The 27,064-nt window shown below is 37.2% G+C and overlaps 1 protein-coding gene across 1 annotated transcript in view; it reads left to right on the top strand.

Moving 5' to 3' along the window:
* Positions 1–4,141: 4,141 nt before the first annotated feature.
* The window catches only part of LOC126368430 (neural cell adhesion molecule 1-like), a 184,246-nt gene continuing 161,323 nt past the window's right edge, over positions 4,142–27,064 (top strand). The window contains exon 1 of the mRNA XM_050012428.1: positions 4,142–4,338. Within this exon, the coding sequence (XP_049868385.1) occupies positions 4,290–4,338 (49 nt within the window). The 5' untranslated portion in view covers positions 4,142–4,289. The remainder of the gene's footprint in view (positions 4,339–27,064) is intronic.

Raw genomic sequence — 27,064 nt, 5'->3', positions numbered from 1 at the left:
AAAGTGTTTTAGTACATTGTTTTCGTTTATAGTCGTAGATGGTATCTTTCAAAGCGATTGGATTAGTTCATTGATAGTTTTAAGTCCTTGCTAATGTATAAGATTGCAAAAAATATGTTTACTGAGAAATCTTTCAGGGAATGTCAGATGCAAAAATATGGTTGATAATGTTATCTATTTCCTTGTATTTTATTGTGAAATTAAGCGACCTTTACGCTTTGTGACCTCTGAATGTTACGGTTATTTAATATTTTTTTCTTAAATATAGATCAACAAAACCGAACAGGGAGAAATAACCAATAAATACAATTCGTATTCTTCACTTGCCTTCTTTATTTATTTATGGTCAGTTGCTACGAGCCTATAATGGCGCTGATTCCTGCAGACAACTTCTAATTTTATTTTAACTTATACCTGTCGTTTTTTTATCCGCCGAAAAGGAAAGGGACGTATGAGACTCCCCATTTAAACGCGGTAAGAACCCGTTATTATGTGTTTTAATTATGACAATAACCGCGTAAACTTAAAACAATGTATAAGGGACGTATGATTGACAAAAGTTACGTTATTTAATTCTACCCACCACCATAATAATATTACACTACAATTACCTACACTCTTACTGCATGTACATAGAGACAGACTTTATGTACACGTTATATTATATCTGTTGGAGATGTCCTTAGAAAAAGTTTATACGATCTACTCTGAACCGGCACACGTTTACGAAACGATTGATGAATGCGGAAGAAGCAAGAGAAGTGTGTAAGGACCGAAGCTAATGGAATTCCAAACACTGCTTACCCCGGTGGAAAATAGGCATGAGTTTATGTATGTATGAACGAAATCATAATTATCCGCGGAATGCAGATTCACTCGCGTCGAAATGAAGTCCAAGTTCAATGAACGGTTTAATCATTTTGGAGTACCAGATTGGCAAGGAATTGCCAAGATGACTTAATAAAATTGGCGCATTTCGGAGGCGAAGATCCGCTTCGACTCAGTGAGCTAACGAAATACTTGGGTACCAAAGTCAGTAAGTACTGTAATACTTGTCAAAAATTTAGATACTTATATAGAATATCCTCAGAAAACTTATTCCTAATGGGGTGAGCAGAGTAATCAGAAAATAACTTCTAGCTACTTTTGATACGAATTCATCCGGTCACTTATCCAGCTCACTCGTCTATTACCAGTCTTTTTTGTTATGTACGGGATAACATACAACCACCTGAATGCACTCTGTCTTTTTTCTATAATCCCTTTTGTAACGTGAGTTATTGTAGGTTTGCCGTCATATATCTTTAACTACACGGCTAGATACTTCCATATCACCAGTCTTATATTATCTAGCCTGAGGTGTTCCACTGCTGGGCAAAGGCCTCCCTCCATTTCTTCCAGGATTCTCTCTACATTGCTTCTCCGCCTCGGTCTGCCACGCTTGCGTCTGTCTCTACTCGGAAACCATCCATATTCCTAGATCAGCAGATAAATAGGTAGTTATATAGACAACGGGGCATGCATTGCAAAATCTTGTAAACTCCAAGCATTATTACATTTTGCTAAGTAAGCGTCTCCTAAACTAAACCGCATCATTACTTATCAGGCAGTGTGGTGGAACACGAAACTGTTGCAAAACAATACAACATAACATAAGCTCACGACTATATCCCAATCGGGGTAGTCAGAGCTACATCAATCGCAAGATGAACTAAGTACCCACACTTCACATATACCTGAAAATTGAAAAAAATATATAAAACAATATGGATTTCGAGACGGAAATTTCCACTTGGTATTATTCAGAATCATGGTCTGAATCATCCCCCTCAGTATTCGTTACGATGTCACTACAATCCTGTATATACATATATCTATTTCAATACACCTACTTATTAAGGTAAAGTAAGAATACAATCGTGACTAACTGTACTGACCTTAAAATGAGTTACTTATAATTATTCACACTTTCTAGTAGGTAAATAAATGAGTCACAATCACTTTAGATTTTTATCTTTTCATCACATTACATGAGACACTAATTAATTTTACATGTAATATTCTTATCCTGTCTATTCAATTCTTATCTTGTTTAGTAAATTCTTTGTTTCAATGTTTCATTTATCAGTTTCTAACCCAGGAATAAAATAGTTACCGATATAAAACAATATTTTAATATATCGCGGAATAGAAGAAAGATGATGGAAAAGCCTTAACTCGCAATTTTGTATGAGAACCGCTGTCGCCGGTTCAATCCCGCTCTCTTTTACTACTCCGAAAACATATAACTACGATAGCTCTACTGCTTCTCAAATTCCATAGCCATTTTACCGGCAATATAATTATATATTTTATGTGATATGCTGCAATTATATTATCATGACTTTTCATATGAATGCATACAAAAGTATTATTTTTGGTAAATAGCCGATCATACTAAGGTTTTCTGGTTTCCTGTGATTGTAGGGAGCGCTGGTAAATTGTAATAAAACCCCACACAAACAATTGAATGAACTGTATTACTTAGGATATTAATTAAATTACAAGATCCAAATATTGAGACGCGTTGGCTTGCTCGCGCTAGAGATGTGACTGACCATAAATGGTAGACTATTAGGTATGTCCCATACAGTGATAAGGAGGTAGGTTGTAATTCACAAGACGACCTTTTGATATACTATCGGGGAGCTCTGTGTGTCGTAAAGTTTGTGGATGAGCACTTCTAAAGTGGAAGTATGCACTATTTGCTCATATGGCATGGCGCGAGTTTTACGCTCACTTGGCCCTTCCAACCTCTTTCTTTTATTCCGTATAATATATTTATTTATTTATTTATTGTTACTTGCATACTTTACAGCTAACATAATTTATATCATTACAATAGCTTAAATTCTTGTTGGCCAATTAAAAAGTATGACAAATCAAATTTTACATTATAATAAGAGCGAATACATAAGACTTACACTTAATTAAAAACAGCTGATAAGATGAGATGAAATGGAATAAAAAAAATTAAAAAGAAAAAAAAATACAGGAATACACATGTTGCACAAAGAGATCGGTGTGTGAGATAAGATATAATGTGGCCCTTATGAACTAAAGCCATATCTCACCTTGTAACTTAAGAAATCCAATTTTTATGACTGCAAATCACTATTGACACTAAAGTAGGTACAGCTATTTGCTTCTAAAACGTACTTACATACAAGATAAACAGCCTATATACGTCCCATTGCCGGGCACAAGCCTCCTCAATCAACCTGAGGGGGTATTAAACATCAAATCAAAATCAAATATACTTTATTGCACAGAACTAAATTTCAACAATCAGACATAATACATGAATACAGTACAATTTGGGCGGCCTTATTGCTCTAGAGCAATTTCTTCCAGGCAACCACCAAAAGGAAAAAACATTTACAAACCACTTGGATGTGGGATGGCAGCATCTACCACGCTGCTCCATTGCGGGTTGGCGGATACATTTCTCATCAGAGTTAACCCTTTAACGCATTAATTAATTCTAAACTTGATGAGTGGGCCAAATGTCATAATAGCGTGTCGCTAGTAGCTTTCAGACATGCCCAATGCCCCCAAAAATTTCAACTAGTATTAAAGTATAAGCCATCGGAGACCATAAATAATGGTAGAGTAGACCAGGCCACATCAGAGGCACTGTTAACCTAGTATTCTGTTTGCCAATAAAGTTACAAGCCCCTTAACGCCCTAGTTCTTTCGGCGCCGTCAGACAGACATTCTACATTTTATTGTTATTACATTTAAACCCTTATATCCATATTAATTAATTCGGATGATATAGGTTATTATCTATGGTTGTTGTTATATAAATGTAGTCTTGTCCATACTAACTTTATAAACACGAAAGTAACTGTTTAAAAAAAATGCGAAAGATTGCGAATCAAAATTGCGAATATCAGACCTGAGTACCTATTCGTAGAATTACTAAAATTGAATTATTGCAAGTTTGAAAATAATTTTATTATTATTAAAATAACAGATTCAAAATGGAACTCTATTTGAAATTAAACAAAATGTTTTAACTAAGTAGAGGTCGCGCACGCATGCGCTTTGGGGTCGCCTGTTGTATCGCGGCTCCAACTGACGGTAGTTCGTCGTTTGAACCCGATCCCCGCTGGCGCATCGAACGTTTCTCATTAGAGTTCCCGCGTAAAAGTTTGCACTCTCATCCATTGCTATTAAAAAAAGTAAAGTAGTTTCTCAGTGAATCTATGTTTAGTGGTGTGCAAGTTTCGTGAGTAAACAGCAGAATGCGGTGGGTTACGCTGGCCGTTGTATTCTTCAGCTTAGTATGTTCAGGTAAGAAGTATTTACTATGACTGTTTAGAGTTATAAAAGGATTAACAATAGATTTTTTTGCATGCAAAATACGTTCCTATTTATTGTCTGCTTACGTTTACGAGAAGTACCCAACATTTACCAAGTACAACCAAAGCGGCATAAAATGTGTGTACATAAGTAACTGGTTTTCTTATTAAAATAGTTTTTAATATTAAGTAATTAGGTATATTGCATATTATGTACTTATACTTACTTAGGTTAAGTCTACGATACGCAACAGACAAACGCAGACAGGCAGATTAAAAATAGCAATTATATCATACGTCAATTTTCTAAATACCTATTAGCTGCAAGGAACGAGACCGAAACAAACGCCTATTTAATAACAATGTTATATTGAAACATTTGCGAGTATTTAATATTCTCAACTTTTTATAGAAATTTATCTCTTTTGATACCTCCACCAACCCGCAGTGGAGCAGCGTGGTGGAGTATGCTCCATACCCCCTCCGGTTGATTGAGGGGAGGCCTGTGCCCAGCATTGGGACGTATATAGGCTGTTGATGATGATCTCTTTTGATATAGTTTTTTATTCTTTTTGGCTTCGTATTTTGATATATGACTTTGTATTTGGCTTCTTAGAAGAGGTCTTTGGATATAGTTTCTTTTCAGCAATAAAGTGCCCGATTCTCGTGCAAATCATAATATATTAAATCATATATTATATATATTTCTAGACAGCAGAAGATAGCACAATTTTTTATACAAATCTAGGTAGATTACAATGACAATGACAATGTACGTCTGTGTGTACTATATTATATAGAGTAGTCTTGACTAGCCCTTTCTTTAAAACATCCTGGATTTGATCGCGTATCAACTTTAACACTTACACCCGCACCATATTATATTTTCCTACGTACTAATACACCTAATTACAGAAAATTAAACACATTTATCACAATTACTGGTCCTAGTATAATAAATAGGAGCACTAGCATTCAACGCACGCCTCTGGAAGCAATGTCCCGGCAATATTAAAGGGGAAATCTAGTTCCATTAAGAGGCAAGAAAAATCTCAGCCTGAACCTAATGGGTAAAGATAGAAGCATTCTTCGGCTTTTCGCTTGTTTAAACAACTAGAAAAGTGTAATAAGTCTGCTTAAAAAAATAAATGTTCGGAAAATGTTGGCCATTCATAATGATGCAACCATAGAGCAAGAAAAACGGTCTGTTTTTGTGTCGCTATAGTCTTTGTAAAACAGAATAATAGTTAAAAATTATAACTTCAAATAACTTTTTAATTTAAGTTGTTTATGACAGCAGAATTGCTACTTTAGAAAGTTTAAATGGTCTCGTAGGATCGTAGATACAACTTTTGTAGAGCTCCTAATAGACTCATCATTTTTTTTCTACCCTTAACTTCATAGATGAATCTATAGGAATAAAACGTTATTTTCAATGGAACTTTCCCTTTTGTGGGGTTAATTGGACGTGGAATTTATGTGTGGCAATATCTTGAACCGCCATACAGTAGGAGGTAGGATTGTTACGTGTTTCTTGTCAGTTTATCCTCTTAGTCTCCGGAGGGTTGCAGGGAATTGTAACCACAATATAGTTCTTAGTACGAAATCAATCCGTATTCTTATATCCAAATAGATATAAGAGCCAAAAGTCAATAAACTTTCAGACACTCTGGGTATTGGCGTCTCTAAATAGATTATAAAGAACTTAACACAGAATCAAAGGAGTAGGAAGAGGTGTATAGTATATGCACCCATTCCTTGCCAGCTATGTTCAAGTCGTATGTAATACGGGGCGAGCCTATTGCCATTAACCGGGCACATGCCCTGGAAACCACGTGATTTCAGGTTGAAGAAATCTTTATTCTCAAAAGAAATTTACATTTCACTTCAACTCATAAACTAACTTAATGTAAACAAAATATAAACGGTGAGCGTGCAGGAGTTGTAATAGGCTACTTGACACTCAGTGACACGATACACCTTGAGTAATTTAAATAAATAACTCAAAGGAAAAAAATCAATTATCTATGATGCTAACATGAATTCAAACTCGTAACGAAATTATGGAATTCTGATTACTAAGTAAAGACAGATCTAATGGTGACAAAAAACGTTTTTTTTTTGTTCTATTTAACTTATTAGAATTTTAATAAAGAAAAAAGTCTTTACCCAACAAAGGACAGTCTTACAAAGTGATTTCGACAATGTCCCAATCGTACCCGGACCTCCAGATCGCCAGCCTAACGTGTATAAAATAATAATTTTATAATTATTTTATTATTAATTTTATAATAATTTCATTAAATTCAAATTCAAATTCAAAAATACCTTTATTCAGTAGGTAACATAGTTACACTTTGAATCGTCAATTTTTACATAACGAACGTCTCATCCGCCTAAAACTACTGCAGCTTCTCACAACCTGTATAGCCGGGGAAAAGAAGCTGCAAGAAAAACCTCGGCACAGGGCCCTAGACGTTCTTTAAAAAAAATAAAAATAATCATAAAATATTGGTATACAATTGAGTAATTTAGCTGCCTAATATCAGTTCTCAGACAGTTAATCCCATGAATTCATATCTTCTAAATAATCACTAACTTTAACCTTTTTTGTAAAGTTTTTGTTTAACTACTGTCTTAAAACAGTTGAAAGGAAAATTCTGTTTATTATTTTATACACCCTATTTTAAGTCTTGTTACCAAAAAAAGGCATTTCTGATATACATCTGCATTGTATTTAAACTATATTTAACACAAAAAATAGCTATGACACTGGCGCAGTCTTCCGTTTAATTGGCGGGTCAGCCGTTGACTCAATTATGGCTCGTTCAACTGATGAGGTTACGCATCAATAAGCGCACACTCCACGTAGTGTGTCCACTATGTCATCTATCTGAAAATTATGCCCTAACATGCTCCACTGTAGTTTGATATTTGCTCAATTTACAGGAGAACTGCACGAAAATTAGGTTTCATATGATTAAGTAAAAATTCAGGGGCGCATCCAGCTTTTATGTCATTCACTACGTTGCAGACAGCCTATCTCTGTAAAGAATTAGATAGAATTTGCAGTGGCCACCCATGACACAACCATGGCCCAGGGAGGGGTTATGACCCCAATGACCATCGTACGAATACGTGAGTCATAGTTTTCCATCGAAAAGTATAAAATTGAAATTAATTGAAAACAACATAAAAAGAATATGAATTTTGCGAGGGAATATTCCGCTTGATATTAACTCAGAATCATTGTCTGAATCATACCCCTCAGTATCCGTTACGATGTCACTAACACCCTGTATACATTCAAAAGAACTCGCCTATTTTCCACTTTGTCCTTTTTTACGAATTTCCACTTACTAAGAGACTGAACCACTTTCGCTTCGGGCATTCTCATTAAAATCTTACTTGCTTGCTGGTTTAGAATATTCCTGACCTTTCTGTAAAGAAAGCCTTTTTGAAACATTTATGTAGTTACATACTCTATGCTTTTTAGAATCTAGAAAAGTTCGTATGCCACAAACATAAAGCAACACGGACCTCCGGGGACCGGGGCACAAATCGCAAATGCTACTCTTGAATTTATGTGTTTTAAATTACTTAGGATAATCGAGGAACAATGAGTAGATTTCGCAGGTAACACTAAGAAAGTAGAGAGAACTAAGAAAATAAAGAAAATAAACTAGATATCCTCTTCCCGTTGTTATACTCGCACTGTGAAAAACAAACTAAACAATGAGATTTTATCAGCGTTGATGTTTAGTTATTTATTATTAGGTAATTACTTTTTACCTAATTAAAACACATAATAACGGGTACTTACCGCGTTTAAAGTAGGGATACACTCCAATCTCATCAGTCATTCCGTGATCATGGCACTTGCAACAGTGTCGAAATATCGGGAGTTTCATATCCCTACTTTAAACGCGTTAAGAACCCGTTATTATGTGTTTTAATCATGATAATAACCGCGTAAACTTAAAACAATGTACTTTTTACCTCTTTCACAACTCTAAACATTTCCAGAGAAAATTAGACACTTACCTTGTCTTGTATTTATGAATTTGAATTTGTAGCTTGGCGTGCCTCGTATTAAATAAACCTTCTATAAACTTCTGTCTACCGTTTCGGGAATATTGGCGTGATGCTATGTTAGCCAAGTATTTTATAAAATTATTCAGCAAAATAAATCTGCGACGTCGTCGAGAAATTCATAGTTTATTTTACTAGAGAGGAAAATCTCTATTCACTCTGGCATGAAAACACTATAAAGTAGTGGACTAAAACGTAAAACAAGTTCTATCCTCGTCCATATATTTCATTGGTCATTAAATTCTTAAGAGGCAGGCAAGATGAATTTCCTGGTAACTAATAAAAAAATCAGAAATATAAATAAGGAAGACTACAGATAAAACCAGGTTTATACGAAAGAAGTTTACGAATTTGAAAGGAACTAATTGACAAGTCATAATTTGATATGTAAGGTATTTTTGAACCTATTACAAAAACTAATTTGAATATTTCTGCTTTTCATGCAGTTTTTAATTTAAGAACTAGTAATCTTCATTATTACTGAAGTTATTTCATTTTTGTTAACCGCACACTCGTAGGACACCCTACCCGAGTGAGTGATGACAAAATTACTAACTAACAGTAAATTATGTTTTTGTTTAAAAGAACTTCATAATCCACCAACCCGCATTGGAGCAGCGTGGTGGATTATGCTCACCCCCTCCGGTTGATAGAGGAGAGGCTTGTGCCCAGCAGTGGGACGTATATAGGCTGTTTATGTTATGTTATGTTAAAAGAACTTCTAGGGCCGTGTGCCGAGGTGTTTCTTGCAGCTCCTTTTCCCCGGCTATACAGGTTGTAAATATTGCAATTTGACATTTGCGCATATACTATGCAAACAAATGTCAAATAGCTTTATTAAATCCCCTGATATCAGGTTCATTTCATTTAACTTTGTTTTATATTACTTTGTTTTGTTGAGTTGATCCACTATATGGTCGGAAATTAATTTTACTGTAAGTACAGACCTTTTCACATGCCCATCTCAGGAGTTCAATATCAAGAGAGGTAACCTCCTGTTCTATAATGATTATTATCTTGTTACCTAAAATTCTGGACACTTTTCTCGTTTGATCAAATTGGCAGTCGACCGAGAGCGCAAAAAAACGTTTTTCCTTCGTCAGTTTTATCTTCGCGGACAATCAATTAGGTTTCCATTGGAAACTTTTTTAGGAACTTTCATGTTGACTTTTATTCCGAGGTTTGTCATCGTCATCACATTTTTAAAGTTCCGCACCTATAATTGTCAATTTGAAACTCGTAAGTTGGTACTAAAACACAAAGAGTGCCTAATTAAGATTGATAGTGATCATTGTCGTCTTATATGTTAATTGATTTTAATTGTTTTATCTGATTCTATTTTATTTTATTTATTATTTTAAGTTATTTGAATGAATGTTTTATTATGTAAATTATGGATCAGTGATATCTGAAATAAAGAAATTTTAATTTTAATTCTTAATAGCCTTCTTCTTCTTTCGTGTGGGATGTGGGATCAATGACCGACCTGATCAAATCTGGTGTCAGGGTTACTATAGAGCCACCAAAGGCTCCTGAAATGGTTCATGTAACGACTACATGATTAAGTAAATTGCATCTGAGACAGACTGCTTTCCCTCCGAAGCATGGATCATCTGATGCGCGGTGATCCAGCAATATCCTAAACAAACTAGGGATCACAATTGGAATTTTGTGATATACCCCCACCGTGATTCGAGCCTGATACCTCCAGGCCGTGAGCCCAAAGCTGTCCCACTGGACTACAGAGGCCATTAGATTGATAGTAGAATAAGGATAACAAAGTACAGTATAACAAATTGGTACGGAACCCACAATAGGCGACTCTGACCTGTAGTACCGACTTGGCTGGTTTTATTATTAATAGGGCGCGGGGACCAATAGGTATCAAAACGGAAATAAAAGAGATAGTGCCGACGTAAAATGTGTTCGGTACTGGGATTACATTTATCACACTTTTACAACGTTTCGCGCGGCTAGGGGGAATTGGTCGTATCATGATAAATTCCATCGGTCGTAATGTACTGTGGGCGTGGTAGCGGCGAGCCCTCAAGGACAATAATGGTTAAGTCCGAGGGCTAATGACCCTGTGCAAACTGGCTAAGTAATTGAAACTTCAATTAGCATTCTTCCAATTAAGCTCGCGTTCCTGGTGCAGCGCACCTGCCATCGCCAATAAAATGCAGTTGCGGCTTATCTATTGCCGTAAACATTTTAAAGTCAGTCTCGAAATTAAATTTACAATTTAAAACGTTCGCTCCAAAGAGAAATTGTCTTTGTAAAATGTTTCCGGGCGACAAACTTTTTTTTGCTTTGCAAAATGGTTGTTTGCCTTTTCTCTACTAGTTATGAGCACAGTTTTATTAAATTGCTAATTACCTAATGTGAACCAGTAGATTTTATATTATATTTAAGATTGTAACATAAGTTAACCTTTTGACAAATCGGTTATTCGTCAACCTACTTACTCTGGATTTTTTTATGTGTTTCTTAACACTTTCAATGACCCCAAGTGTCATACAATTATGAATTAAAGGTCAATGGCTCGTGTTTGGTGTCTGTACAATTGGCACTAGCAAAGCTACACTGATGCAGCCGTAAAATGCTTCTGAAATAGTATACCTATTGAGGGTACTTTTACAATTTTTACAAGAAAGTATATTTGTTATGTTCCTTACACAAGGAAACCAGTACTTTAACAACATTGTATCAGACGATTCTCTGATTCATTCGTGCAATCAGATCATATTATAGTCTCGTTTCAACTTTATGAAATCTGAGGGTTTGGATACATTGAAACAATTCATCTAAAAAGCAATATCGCAATTTGACATTAACTGACTTAAACTTTTATATGCATAAAAGTTAGTGCGCAATATCAACAATTGACAAATTTAGCAGTGTAATTCCTTTCAAATCAAATAAATTTTATTGCACAGAACTTAATTTTAACAGTCAGACTTAACACATAAATATGTACAGTAAAACACAGTACAGTACAGGGGGGTTAAAATGGCCACATCGAAGCAATTCATCTAAGAAAGCAATATTACTATCTGATATTTATTTGCATTGCGCACTTACTTTTATATACGCAAATGTCAAATTGCAACATTGCTTTCTTAGATGAATTGCTTAGGTTTTTTAACCCCCAGATCTTTATGACTAATGAAGAAGCTGGTTGCTTCAAATGTGGTAATGAAAATAACAATAATCTTTATTAAGGCATAAAACACCCATAAAATTTCATCCAATATTTTACATTAATGTTTAATGTTAATAAATATAAATGAATGTTTTTTTTGCCGTGACTTATTGTAGATTTGCTGCAGATGGCATTAACTACTTGGCCGGACAAATGGGGAGCGCTGAAGGCTCTCACCCGGTACAACATTTAAGACAACAGGCCTGAGGGTGCCCAGTTGGGCGCGAACCTCGGCTCAGGGCGTCGTCTGAGAGGAAAAATATTTGAAAGAATTAATCGACCCTAGTGGGTCGATAGCGATAAGCGCTGAATGAGGGAAATCGTCGACCACGCCGGCGGGGTTGGTATCGGGGCCCTAATAAATGAATGAGGCTGCAAGTATAAATTCTGAGAAATTGTGGCTCTACTTTTCTCGATGAGGATTTCTACATAATGTACAGTCGTGAGTAATATTATTATATACCCACTTTAGAACTCTGTCGCATTAACTTGTCATTTTAGTGAGACTGTCAGTTCAATTTGTCAAATAAGTGAATATGACATGGTACTTAACTACCGTATGTGCTACAGGTTCATCATTGTGGCTATTTTCAATTCTTCCCGTACAGCCGCCAAGTTAAAATGGGGCTGGGATAGCCACGTCTCGGTAATGCCAAATGATTTGTGGTCAAAGATTACCACAGAATGGCCGCCTGTAAACTGAGCTAGACAGCGAACCCAAATTTACGCCTTTCTAAAATGGCTTCGCGATGCAGACAGAACAAAGAATTAGAGATTCTGTATTGAAATACAAAAGAGAACTTTAACTTAAAGTACTTAGAATTTACTTAGAAGTTACTTTTGGCGCTATTATAATACATTAACGCCTAAAGACAAAACTGGCATCTGCATGGTGGCATGGTGCCTGCGTGATATGTGACCGAACCTGTATTGTGCTGGTTTTCCCTTCGCGGTTTGGAAGGTTAGACAGGCAGTCGTTTCTATAAAAACCGGACCTGACAAATCGTCAGGTTAGGTAAGCGGACCCTGTGAAAAACGGGATAATGCTAGTGGGACGATGATGAGTTAGGTACCTGCATACCTACTATAATAGTGACAATAAAATACGTCTTCTAACACTACCATTTGTCAGATCAGTACTTCCGTAATTAGGTCCAGTAATTCAGCTACATTCATTTACGACCCGAATACTCTGGCCATAGAGGTGGCCACTCAGCTCGCGACAACAAACACTCAATCCCAATATTGACTTCGCCGACGTGGTCTACGATTTCCCTCAATCATTGTTATACGGTCGATTAATTCTTTCAAATTCTATCTGACGACGATGCTCGCGCCCAACTGGGCACCCTCAGGCCTGTTGACTTAAACATTGCACCTCAGCACTCCCCATTTGTCCGGCCAAGTAGTGAATGATATGTGGCAAATCTACAATAAATCACGCCAAAAACACAAAAGCTACATTAATTTACATTTTGCTTAATAATGTGTTGCGTTAACATAGCCGAGTCATTTATATTTTATGCTCTATTAGAGACTGGCAGAACTATTATTACAAAGTTATTACCTATTTATAGATTACAATAGGTAGATCAAGTTTGAGGTTGTTAACTTGCTCATATATAGTAGGAATATTGTTCAAATAATCCACACTAATTACTTATTTCAATGCGAAAAAAACTCTGTCTGTCTGTTACCTTTTTACGCGTAAACCACTGAACGGATAAAGAAGGAAATATAATATTTTTTATCCCGGAAATCACCCACTGAGGGAATGAAACAACAAATAAAAATCATTCAAATTATTATGAAAAGAGTCAAAGTTGCGGGCGGAAAGTTAGCAGGTTGCCTGGAAGAGATTGCTACTTAGCAATATGGCCGCCTATTGTACTCATTCTATTTCTCTTTTGTTTTTTTCCTGTTTGTGCAATAACCCGGTTGCAGTATTTGTTATGTTATGTTAGGTTCCCAGAAATGATACGAGTAAGAGAGTAAGGTAATGTGCTTTTGAATTTCAAGGAGTCTCTTGCGACTCTTTTTCTTCTAAAAAGGCCACAACGAAGCAATTCATCTAAAAAAGGAATAATGCTATTTGACGTTTGTTTAACCGATGGCCGCTGGGGCGGAAGGGTTCTGGAGTGGCGGCCGCGTGTCGGACGACGCTCAGTGGGTAGGCCCGCTACAAGGTGGACCGACGATCTGGTGAAGGTCGCGGGAAGCCGCTGGATGCGGGCAGCGCAGGACCGATCGTCGTGGAGATCCTTGGGGGAGGCCTATGCCCAGCAGTGGGCGTCATACGGCTGATGATGATGACATTTGTTTGCATTGCGCACTTACTTTTACGTATATGTGCAAACGTCAAATTGCAAATTCCTTTTTTAGATGAATTGCTTCGTTGTGGCCTTTTAACCCCCCAGGTTCGTCTTGCTCTATGCTCATAATAGGTATTGTGGTGTGAAGTTAATCCCTTTTAAAAACAAAATTATTTCCTAAAGACTCTTGTTAATAGGTCGCTTAAATTTAAAACAAAGTTTTCTAACGTCTGGCGTGATCGACCATTAGATGGATGATGGTTTAATAACTTTAATTTTCAAGCTATTTAATCCTTTCGGGATCACGTAATACCATCGTTTTCGGCTCCTCACGCACGAGTGACCATTAACGAAATCACTAGTATTTTGTGGTGACTTTGAAAAACTTTCAAACAGATGTCATGTTTCGAAGAATATATCATAAGTATTTTCTCTTGAACCTTGACGTTGGCAGAATCATCGTTTCTGAACGATGCAGCCACAAACAAAGAAAATAGAATAGAATAGAAGAATATATCATTACCCATACAAGTAGCTATATAACCTCTCAAACAACTGCACATCTTATCATTTAGAAGAGATCTTATTTTGTCTGACTATTGCCTGTGTTGCCAAAAAAGGCCCGGATTTTCCTGGAATTTGAACTTTTATCCGACTGTAGCGAAGCAAAAAGGAGAGTCATTTTTCTATAAGTAAATCTTAAGTCATTATTGTCCTTTGTGTCACCAGCTTGTTCTCAAACGGGGACCACCGGTCTATCCCCGGTGGCGGACTTGCACCAATATGTTGTTCATTTACTTTACGTGCAATTTTCAATTACACAGTTGGCTCGGCCATTATAGACGGCGATACAGCTCACCACTTATCACGGTGGTCTAACAGAAAGCTCGGTGGGTACTTAGTTCATCATGCGATTAATCTACCTCTTAGTTGCTGTTATGTTATGTGTATGTCTCTCTTTGTTTATTTTAGAGCTGCGCTCTTGTCGGCGGAGTAATTGCCTTCATTACTCCATAGATAGGGCGTGTAGAACGGCGGTTGCCCCAATCGCCTTCCGTTCCGCAGTACATCGACCAATTTCTCAATCGGTGATGTTCTAGCTAAAGCCCTACCAGAATCCACTTCCTCGGCCTCCAACCAGTACTGATACCGCTGCTGCCCGGCATCAGGGGTGCGCTTTTGAAGTAGCGGCGCCTACTCGCTAAGCCTAAGTAGCATTTTATAGGTTAACCCATCCAAGTGAGCTACCCACTACGTTCTGCTAATCCTGTCGTTGTTTGGTCGGGGACTGCTTATTTTTATATTCGCAGCTAACCATCATATCTGATGACCGTTCCACTATCCGCCATCTGTGGACCCCGTAGATGGCCTACAGCTCAGCCTACTACATAATATGTGTGTGTACTATGTGAATTATTTATAAAATATGAAGGTAGACGAGGTAGTTGTACTGTAAATAATTTATTTGTTTGAAACACAGATATAATCCGAAAGCTTTTAAATGAGGAGAGAACGGATTTCCAACGAAGCTCTTAATTTAACGCTCTTATAAAAATAAATCAAAAAAGAAATACTAGTTTATTCATAGAACATCCAATTTATAACATAACATAAATATAAACAGCCTATACCTACACGTCCCACTGCAGGGCACAGGCTTTCCCTCAATCAACCGGAGGAGGATATGGACCATCCTCCACCACGCTGCTCCACTGCGGGTTGATCATTTAGTTCAATCATCCAGTTTATACTCTTTATTTATTTATCAATTACACATAAATCCATAAACTCACGCTTATTTCCCACTGGGGTAAGCAGAGACTGAAATTCCATGTGCAGATAAAGTACGACCTACTCTAAATCGGCGTATGTATAATGCAACGATTGATGAATGTGGAGGAAGCAAGATAAGTATGTCAGTTTCAATTAATGATTTAAATTGTAAGTATGTTTCCAAGGCGCGACATGTTTGCAAATCATGAAATATGGAATAAATGTTATAGAATATGTGATATCGAGCCGTAGATCAACACGGACCTCCACGGAATCAAGCAGATGACACAGTGCATTTTCCATTAGAATATCTTGGGCATCTAGCTGGTGGCGGCTAGTGGTGGTGGCTGGTGGCAGGAGGTGATAAATCTCTTTTGATTTTTTTTTTATGCTTCTCACAGTGTGTTGATATAGAATAATACAGCCGGACAATGTTGTCGACAACACTTTTATTAATTTTAACACACGATACACCTTATCGCAGATTGTAAAAGAGACAAGTATTGCCATACTTAAATATAAAATAATATTTTGTAATAGATGGTTTATCAACTTTTTTATTGTATGTCTATACATACAATCACCATCCCACGCATACATCGACTTCTTTCAACCTAAGGCTGCGTGGGAGAAATTGCTGTTTAGCAATAAGGCCGCCTACTGTGCTGTTTTTTTTCCGTTTGTACCTGTCTTTTATGTTATTTGTGCATTATGTCATATTGGCCACAACCCATCAGTCGACTTAACTTACACGGTATAAAAAGCAGCAAAACGCATTATTTTTTTCTTTACTCCCACTAGTCCTGGTACATCAAAGATGAGAGAAATAAATCATAAAACTTTGATTTCCGTAGGCCCAAACTCCAAGTGCCTACTAACATGTAAATGATGCTTGAAACATGTCTTACACATAAAGCAGACGCAAATGTAAACACTCCACCGACTGCGTCACAAATCTTCACATGAAGCCAATCACAATATAGAGTTCGAAGCGTACTGACGAAGTTTCCTCTATTGGTTGCATAAATATTAGTTCCGACTCGGTACAGTCGAACTGTGTTCTGCAACACATACTGAAGCGAAGTATCAATTCCTTACATAAATTCTTGCATGAGTTGTTCAAAGTTTGTTATTTATAATTATACTAATTATATGTATAACTATACGCGTCTTCGTCCGCGTGGCGTGTTATAAAAGAGAGATCTTTGTGTGTGTGGGAGTGCATATCAAATTTCAAGCATCTAACTTATGCAGTTTAGATTTTTTCATACAAATGTTTCTTCGCTAACTCCCGTTTCCGTGGGAATTTTGCAATATCCTGTTGCAACTAAGCTTTAAGTTAACTAAGGTACTTGCGTGCCAAATTTCAAGCGTCTAACTTAAGCGGTTTAGATTTTTCATACAAAAGGATTTTCCCGCTAATTCCCGTTCCCGTGAGAATTTTGGGAATTCCTTTCTTAGTGCACCTCTACGGTACCTATGGTACCTGCATACCAAATTTCAAACGTCTAACTTAAGCGGTTTAGATTTTTCATACAAAAGGATTTTCCCGCTAATTCCCGTTCCCGTGGGAATTCCGAGAATTCCTTTCTTAGTGCACCTCTACGGTACCTAAGCTACGTCCCTTCCAAATTTCAACTGCCTACGTTTAGCCGTTTAGGCTGTGCGTTGATATGTCAGTCAGTCTGTTTCTCCTTTTACATATTTAGATTTTTATCAGAACATTGATTTAATTAGTTTGGTGCTCAGTGGTGGAAAAAACATAGTGAGGAAACCTACATTCCTCGGAAAATCGGATGTGACCTACAATATATTTTTGAATAGTTATGTACTAACCCGAGTAATGAGAAAATAGGTAATTATTACGTTGAATCTGTACAACGCCATCTATATTGTTTTTGGGGAACCTAGCCTGGAAAGTTCCTCATTTAGGTTGTAGGCTAACACTACGTAATTTCGCGATTACGTACCAACTTGCTTACTCGGTACACATGCCACGTTAATGTACTCGCTAACACATGCTTTTGTCGCGGGCAACAATGAAATTAGCTCCACTATCGTCCTCTGTTAAACAGAGTCCCAAACGGTGCTCTCTGTCAATAGACGACACTAATTTGACCTACGATATTACCCTAATTCCGCCCCTTTTAGAACCAGCTAACAAAACGTTGCTTGCTCTGACACTAATTACTTTTGAGTTATTTTTTTAATATATATTTTTTCTCAAGCTGTCATATTCAAGTGCTTTTAGTATCCAGCTATGTTGTTGTGAGATAGCAATACTTTCTCACGTAATGCATGAATAGCTTAGTAGTAGTCGTTACGTGAGCCATGTCAGGGGCCTTTGCCGGTTCAATAGTAACCCTGACACCAGGGTTGATGAGGTTGGTACTCCACCTCACAACCCACACGATAGAAGAAGAAGATCAGAACATATCGTGGCCTTATACTGAAAACCACGTAAGCATTTTTTTTATTAAATCACATTCTGATGTGTGTGATGTGTGTGTGTTTTCAAAAACAAAATCTAGATTTCTTTCAATGTATTTCATTCGAAGTAAAATTTGAGGCCACGATTTTTTACCTGCGGGCTTAGCACCGTAAGCGCGCGACTCTTTCTCGCTTCGACATACGTCACCCGTCACTCTCACACAGTACTGCACAGAAAGTGACAGACGATCTCTGTCGCGGCGGAAAAGAGTCGCGTGCTTACGGTGCTAGGCCCGCTGGATTCAAACTAACTTGTCTGTTGCGAGGTTTTATTAACAAAAATCACTTCTGAATCCTTTTACAAAATGGCGCTTACGTATATTTCACTTTAGGCTGATAATAAGCAACCACGTTACTTGCCCCAATAGTGCCATAATGTGTAATATATTTATGTTAATATGTACTTAGGTACATTGACTGTACCTACGGAAGTTCAACATGTGCAAAAGTTGTTTGAGGATAAAGATCAGATTACGTTCACTTGTTCTCTACACCCTGAGTTTAGTAACTTGTTAGACATTGTAAGCTTCAACCGTTGCAATTAGTTTGGATAAACAAAGCGAGGGATATACAGTGTCATGATCTTAGCACGTCTTCTATCGTATCACGATGTAGCTGTGATATAGTAACACTAAGGGCCGTATCTCACTAGGACACCATGGTGGTGCCATAGTGATGCATGCAGTTTGCGGTGAAGTAGCGTTTATAGAATTGCATACGCTTCGTTGATTACTTGCACCTAGTATTTGCGGCTTCCAAATACATCCCGCTCAGGGACGGTACTGAAAAGTATCGGCCTCCGAAGGACGTAATATATGAACCCGACGACCCGGTTACTCTAGCCATAGAGGCGGCCAATCAGCTCGCGACAACAAACACTTACAGAACCCAGATACCGACCTCGTCGGCGATTTTCCTCATTCAGCGATTATCGCTATCGACCCACAAGGGTAGAATAATTCTTTCAAATATTATTCCTCTCAGACGACGCCCTGAGCTGAGGTTCGCGCCCAACTGGGCACCCACAGGTCTGTTGTCTTAAACTTTGTACCAAGTGTGAGCCCTCAGCGCTTCCCATTTGTCCGGCCAAGTAAGTAAATGCCATCTGCGGCAAATCTACAATAAGTCATGTAAAAAAAAAGTTGATTACACGATGTACTAGTTAGATAGGGCCCTAACTGCAAATAAAATGTGAAAAAACATAATTTTAAATGCTAATAAGTATAGACTTTTGTGAAGGTAAATTCTATTTTCCAAAAACGGCAAAGAAATAATTATTACTTATGAATTTAACAAAATATAAAATTCAAAACGTTGGCAAATATTCATTATTAGTGATAAATAGGTATAATAGGTATACTTATCCAATATTATTCATTTAAAATTTATTCAATTTCTAGTTTTCAAAAGTTATAATGAGAGTTCCGTAACGAATTTTCACGGGTCCGGATAAACAAGAGAACATACGTTGACCGCGTGGTCTCGTTAAAATTTCTGCACTGTGTCATTGAACTAACTGTGCTGACGCATTGGTTCCATTGCTAGCGAATAGGAGTTATCACCTAGATGCCATGCGGCGAGACTCTAGCCATAGAGGCGGCCAATCGGCACGCGACAACACTTCGAGACGGGGTAGTCTAATATTTCCATCATTCAATCGGCCCACTAAGGTCGATTAATTTTTTTAAATAATATAATCTTCTAAGACGACGCCCCGACCTGATATTCGCGCTCAACTGGGTACCCTCAGGCCTGTTGTCTTAAATTTTGTAAACTTTGTTTCGTAGGATTTAGCTGCCGTACAAATAACTTTTTGTTGTTGTATAATAAGTACTTAAGACTACTTTCGTCGATTCTTGACAACGTTGCGTATTTCGTACGCGTTGTATAATGTGCTAGAATCCGGATTAAAATCTTAACGGCAAATAAACCCTCTGTCTTAGCATACCATCCTGGTCTAATTCATCTTACAAGGTTGTTTGCCAGTAACCTCTGGTGCTATAATAATCCACCATCACTAATTTAAGAACCACGCTCTTGTCGGTATAGCATTCTTCATGCTACTTTTTAGGGAAAAACAGGGCAGTGATTTCCGTTGAGGTGTTCACCCGTATCCCTGGGCAAGGGTTCTACGTTATACCCCGTAGGTAAGAGGTGCTCACCCCCGTGGCAAGGAAATATTTATTTATATAATAATCGCCAAATCGCTAGCAATAGAACAGATACCAGACATAGAATAGAACGACTATAACGAATAAAAGTTGAACACAACGCTCGGACCAGACGGAGCGCGCCATTTGAATCACACGTATATTGGAAATATCAAACGAAGTTGAACCACAAACGTGAGTACTAGCAGACGTATATTAATACTGAATTATTTAGAAAAAAAAAACAGAAACGATTCAAATTATTTATATTTGGATGAATTTTCTGTCTATTTCAGTTCCTAATTTTCCTCTAAAGATTCGCTTTACAAAATTTGAAGAACATTTTCTGACATTAAAATAACGTAAATTATTAAACAGAAGTAATGACGGATAAGTAATTATTATAATTTATTACATGATTTTATTATATTCTAATTATTAAGTATATTCAAAATAAATTGCAAACTTAGAATAAATAAATAATTGTAAGATTTATTTATAAGGTGTTCTGCAATTTTCCTTAACACAGTTGGGTCGATCATTATAGAAGGCGATACGACTCACCACCTTTCACGTTGGTGCAACTGAAAGCTTGGTGGGATATAGGCGCTTAGTTCATCCTGCTATCTACGCCTGACTACCCCGGTCGGGATGTAGTCGTGAACCTTATGTTATTAGGTAAGTATTAATAAGGAAATACCTCTACTAAACTAAATCCCTATACTTATAAGAAATACATCCGTTTGTAAAGAGCATTTTTTCAGAAACTGCTACCAATTAGTATTGACTTAGGATTTGTGTTGTTTATATTTATTCTGTCTAAAGGGGAAGTGGAGGAAAAACATTCAAAGCGTTTAGTTGCATGAATTTTTCTCAGTCCAGTTTACAAAATTTTCTGTGCGCTGCGTTTTGAATCGCTGTGGGCTTTAGAAATCATAATCCTCTGGTATTTCGCCCCCAACTTTCCGCTATTATTTACACTTTTTGGCGCAGAGCTCCACTGCCACAGACCGGGGACTGTGAATTAATGGCGTTTTCGGTTTGGTTTTGACATCGTCCAACGTAAGTTTATCTCTGTCTGTCGAGTTGACGACATTTCACCGATTGTTCTGCTGTTAAACGTCATAAATACTAACGAAAGATACTTAGTTTATGTTTAGTAAAGAAGAATATTATGCTATTTTCAAGCCCGTAAATCGTAGTTACGATATGAAAGTCTGTCTGTCTTTTTCTATCTTACTTTGTTATCTTTTCTTTATTTATCTTTATCTTAAATGTTATCCAACAGTCGGTACTCTTACTATGTAGGTACTCGTATCGATTCGGGCAACCACCAATTTAATTTTAATTTAATTTGACAGGATTAAAACGAATCGCATCATTTTCTTGCACGTATTGTGAAGGACGGCAATAATTTAAGAGCTGTCAAAGTAAAATTAGGTTAAGTTAGTGTGCACCCGAATAGCTCCCACTGCATACCTAATAAAGGTTACCCGTACTTTCGTCCATTAGACATAAACATAAACAGCCTATATACGTCCCAATGCTGGGCACAGGCCTCCCCTCTATTCGGAGGGTATATGGGGCATACTCCACCACGCGGCTTCACTGCGAGTTGGTGGAGGGTTTTTACGGCTAATAGCCGCGATCATCAGCTTAACGTGCCCTCCGTAGCACGGAATCATCTTATTTTTCGGACAATCAGGGGATTCAAGCCTGCAATGTCCTTACCAAACAAAGATCAGTCTCACAAAGTGGTTTCGATGATGTCCCCGTCGGGAATCGAACCTGGACTTCCAGATCGTCCGTCAGCCCATTAGATGTCTGTTATAAATAGTCACAAAGTAACGCCTCTCTTGTCTTAGATTCGTATACAATTGGACGTTCACTACATTAATTGACGGCAAAAATCTTAATTTAAAACACGCGCTGAAACGAGTCAATTCGATTTCATTAGTATTCCCTCTCACATTCTATAAAGACCCAAAAAACAGAAATGTCTGTTGTTTGTATCCCTAAAAGCGCCCCGTCCCATTTTAGCAGGAAATTTACATTTATAGGCATATCTACCTATAACGCTATGTTCGTGTTTCATACTAACTTAAATCGCTTTGATGTTATAATTAAGGAGGCATCTATAACTAAAGGAATCTTCGGCCTAATTTTATTAGACCGGGTCGGGAGGTTAAGTGGCGATCTGACTCTCTTAGACCGTACCCAATTTCTCCCAGTGGTTATTGAGTTAAAATAATTTGATTACGAAGCACGTAGTACGTAGTTTATGATAACTGTTACCGACTAGATTTCAGATTAAGATTTTGATTCTAGATTTTCGCTCGCGGCTATGCTCCCTTTGCGAAGTACTTAATAGGTAGTAGTGTTATATGAGATAGGTGTTCCACTTTAGAAGAAGTAGAATTAGTTATACTATGAGAGCAGATCTGCAAATATTTCTAAGAAGTTTGTATAATTTCGGTACGTAGGTGAGCTGGAAGAAACGTGTATTTGTTAAAGAATGTTTTGGTTCTTTGGTCTTTGGTTCTTTCTTTTGTCTGACTATGTGTAATTGACTCCTAAAATATCTAACGACTTGATCTAATGCAGACGTGCACAGCATTTGCACTTAATATGCATACATTCAGATGACAATACTTTAAACAATTAGGTAACAACTATTAAAATGCACAATAGGAAAAAAACACAAGTTAGAATACGTATCACACATCCATCCGTACATTATACATCTGTTCAACACATAATATTATACTAAATAGATATGCCAAATGTACATTAAACTTAATAAATCAAAATTTGCCTCACCAGATATTTTGAACTAAAAGTTCACAGATAAATTTGCAGCTTGACCGGTTTTACGTCTAACTAATGCCGAATTTCTAAAATCAATAATGAGGAAAGTTGTACATATTTACTCATGTTCTGTTAGAACTATGTATTGTAAAATTGTAGTACTTACTACTGTTTCAACTATAATAATTTTAGACACTACCAGGCCAATGCTCTTCCATTATTAATTTAGATTCAACTATAATTGGTGAAACATCAGTCGATTCAAAAATTCAATGTATTCTCAATATTTCGTAGACATACGTATACATTACATACCTAATATAAACAGCCAATATATTATGTTCCACTGCTGGGCACAGGCCACCCCTCAATCCACCGGAGGGGGTATGAAGCATACTCCACCACGCTCCACTGTGGGTTGATGGAGATATTTTTACGGCTAATAGCCGAGACCAACGGCTTAACGTGCCTTCCCTTTAGAACAACGCAATCATATTACTTTCAAGCCTGCAAACTGCTTACCAAACAAAGGACTATCTCACAAAGCGATTTCGACAATGGCTCCGTAGGGAATCGAACCAAGACCTCCAGACCGTGAGCCTAACGCTCTAAGTACTAGACTGCAGAAGCTATTTTCATATTTCATAGACATCTATGGTATTTTTGTAGTCTATTATTGTCAGAAGTTGGGGTAGGCAGGTACCATGAAATTCCACTCACTCACTGCCTCCTCTTCGATCTTATATATGTATGTATTATTGTCTTGCAGATTACCAACTAATGTGTGGTTATTCTCTCGCCTACCCTATCCTCCCCACACGCCCGCGAGGGGAGATAAGTACTTTTAAGTTTCCTCTTTAAGCACTCTAGAGCTCACCTGGCCTAAGTAAGTGTATCTTAATTAGCCCCATTTCGCCTATCACATACTTTCGCATCGTACACTCTCTGATGCTAAGACATAAATTTAAACTTGGAAACACACCCTTGCATAACAGCACGTGTGCATTGCCTTTAGGGTGAACTTATATGGCGTAAGACATCTGTCAAGTTGGCCTTCTTTGAATAAGTACATTTTTTACAAATAAGAGCTTTATTACTAAAAAGTGACCGACCTGTTTGAGTTTCCATAATCACTTTTAAAGCCACCCTAAACAATAGGACCTAAACTTGAGTGAAAATGTCGACACCTAATTGTATAAAAAATATTTATTGAAGTTATAAATAAAATTTATCATTCCAAATAACCCTTGTTGATGTTTTCAGCAAGATCCAAAATTACTCTAAATATTTAATGATTTTTAGCTTACAAAAGGATTTGTGTCCAGTCAAATTTATTCTGCGCAAACTTAATAAAGTACGATTTCGCCTCTTCCGAAATGCAATCTTCCTTGAATACGGCATAATTGATAACGATTAATTTTTAATTAATTAAATTGGATTCAGAGGTGAGAATATTTGTTTTACACAAAGCTGCTCAGAGGGTCGTAATTAAATTTGGGTGTCTTAGCATTTAGAAAAGGGCATTATGTAGGATTAATTTACTTACTGAAAATAGAAAAACTTGAAAACCTTTTGTGGATTTCTGCGAAAGTAATCGTGTAGCTGGTTTTTATTACAAAAGGGAAATTACAGAGTAGCAGATTAGTCTAGTTGAAGCAGCTTAGAGGAGCAAGCTTCATACTATCTACATAAATAAACTTTATCATCAATCATAACTTTCGCATCTCTGGCTGCAGATCGGAGGACGCTTGTGAGATAGTCACCAAGGCATTTGTAACAGTTTTAAACCAACTTCAATTTGTAACTTGAATCTGCCTTTAGCTAGTAAGTACCACTCACGCGCCCATTGTAGCGCAAATGAGTTCAAAGAAATCTCAACTTATGAAATTTGAATCTCATTTGAAGTCTCAAATTATGTAAGTCTCAAATTATATAACTTGGACAGGATTATTAAAATGGTACCTATGTACCTCCAGCGGTGGAACGTATATATAGGCTGTTTATGTTGTGTTGTGTTGGGTTACCTACGCACCATTTTAACAACCATTAACTAACATAGAATAACTTTTAGAACCGTAATCACTTTCCCAATCCCTCCTAAGCTCCCAGCTCATCTCGTAAGATAATTGTGAATGTTTCATGCATATCACCACTAGAATTTGGTAAGTATAAAAAAATACTAAAAAAGCTGTTACTAAAAACATTAACCATCTTCCCTTCTGAATTCTATGCAAGAATTCAGTGAAAAAACTCGACGTGGATAATATAAGAGCATATTCGTATTTCGTAAACGGATTGCGCATCTTAAACAGAGGCAGAGGGCCGGAGCACCAAGTTATCGCTTACTCCAGATGTTTTCGATGGTGATGCCAGATGCCGTCGATAACAATAAAAAAACCTTTAAAAACTTACGTGATATACATAAGATCTCTTTTTGCACCAAATTTTGTGTTTACTTCGGAAACGTGGTTTTTACTTTTACAGTGGGTCATCATCATCATCATCAGCCCATTAACGTCCCCACTGCGTGGGCACGGGCCTTACCTATGGATAGATAGGGAGATCGGGCCTTAAATCATTGCCGACTGCCAATGCAGCCGGGACCAACGGCTTAACGTGCCTTCCGAAGCACGGAGGAGCTCGAGATAAAAACTTTTTTTTTTGTAGTCACCCATCCTATGACCGGCCTTTGCGAAAGTTGCTTAACTTCAACAATCGCAGACCGAGCGCGTTTACCGCTGCGCCACCGAGCTCCTCAGTACAGTGGGTATTATACTTAAAACTCGTATAAGGTTTATATTAATAGCCATGGGAAATAGTGCATGACTCTGCGACAATGATAGTCATGAAACGTCTGAAACAGACGTGTGAGGATTTCTTACCTGAATGTTGCCCTGACACCAGGTTTGATGAGGTTGGTATTCAACCCACACGATAGAAGAAGACCTGAATGTTAAAGATCTAAATTTCAAAAACTTTATTCAACTCGTGTTTTGTTAAACGAAAACTCTGAAAAGTGCGTAAATTTTTATGATGCAAAGTTTTTATATGGATTAAACTTGACAGTTATCTTTGAAGACAGACAAGAATCCGTCGTTGACAGTTCGACGGCTAAAGTTCGGGCGAGTTGCTTTGACAGAATCGTATAGCAGGTCGCAAACATCAAGAATAGCAGGTCCTAAACCGCTTACTAGTCTCAAGTTAGTCTGGGATGGCTCCAGACAAGATTGATTACTTATTCTTGGAAAATTGTTATAGGTAACATCTTGTCCGGCTTCGTTCTCCGTTTTTCATTATAAAATACTGACAATTTAGTAAGACAAGTAGGTACGTACAAGTAAGTACCTGTGAAAGTAGTAGTGCTTGACAAACAGACTTCACATTACGGCTTAAAATCCAATCTCCAATGAATAACTATGTGTCCGTAAATCTCGGCCTTAGAAACTTAAGCGTCACGAGCTGATTGGCCGCCTCTATAGCTAGAGCTATCGGTCTGATTCCACTATAAATAAATCGATTGAAAACTCGTCATGTGTAACTATCCCATAAAAAAAGGGAATGGATCTAATTATGATTGTTTCAAGTAAGTATGTATTAAGAAATACAATCAATTAAAAACAGTCAATTGTAAAAAAATGTATTAAGTACTGTACTTATTTTTAATAAATAAAATAAATAAATAAATAATCAATAATCTCTAAAGAAATCCAAGAGTGATTAACATCGAGACACAATGTAAGTTCCCTTAAGTAGAAGTAGGTCACCAAATTAATTTCTTAGCACAATAGAACGGAACATTGTTTCCCATTGCCCTGCCACCGGGAAGTTCCTTTATTCAAGTTTTGAAAACGTTATTCGAAATTGAATTTTAATATTCGTATTTCGCAATAG

This window comes from Pectinophora gossypiella, chromosome 7 (assembly GCF_024362695.1).
Source record: "Pectinophora gossypiella chromosome 7, ilPecGoss1.1, whole genome shotgun sequence".
NCBI classification, from domain to species: domain Eukaryota; kingdom Metazoa; phylum Arthropoda; class Insecta; order Lepidoptera; family Gelechiidae; genus Pectinophora; species Pectinophora gossypiella.
The sequence above is the reverse complement of the archived record's forward strand: the minus strand, read 5'-3'. Positions and strand labels throughout refer to the sequence as shown.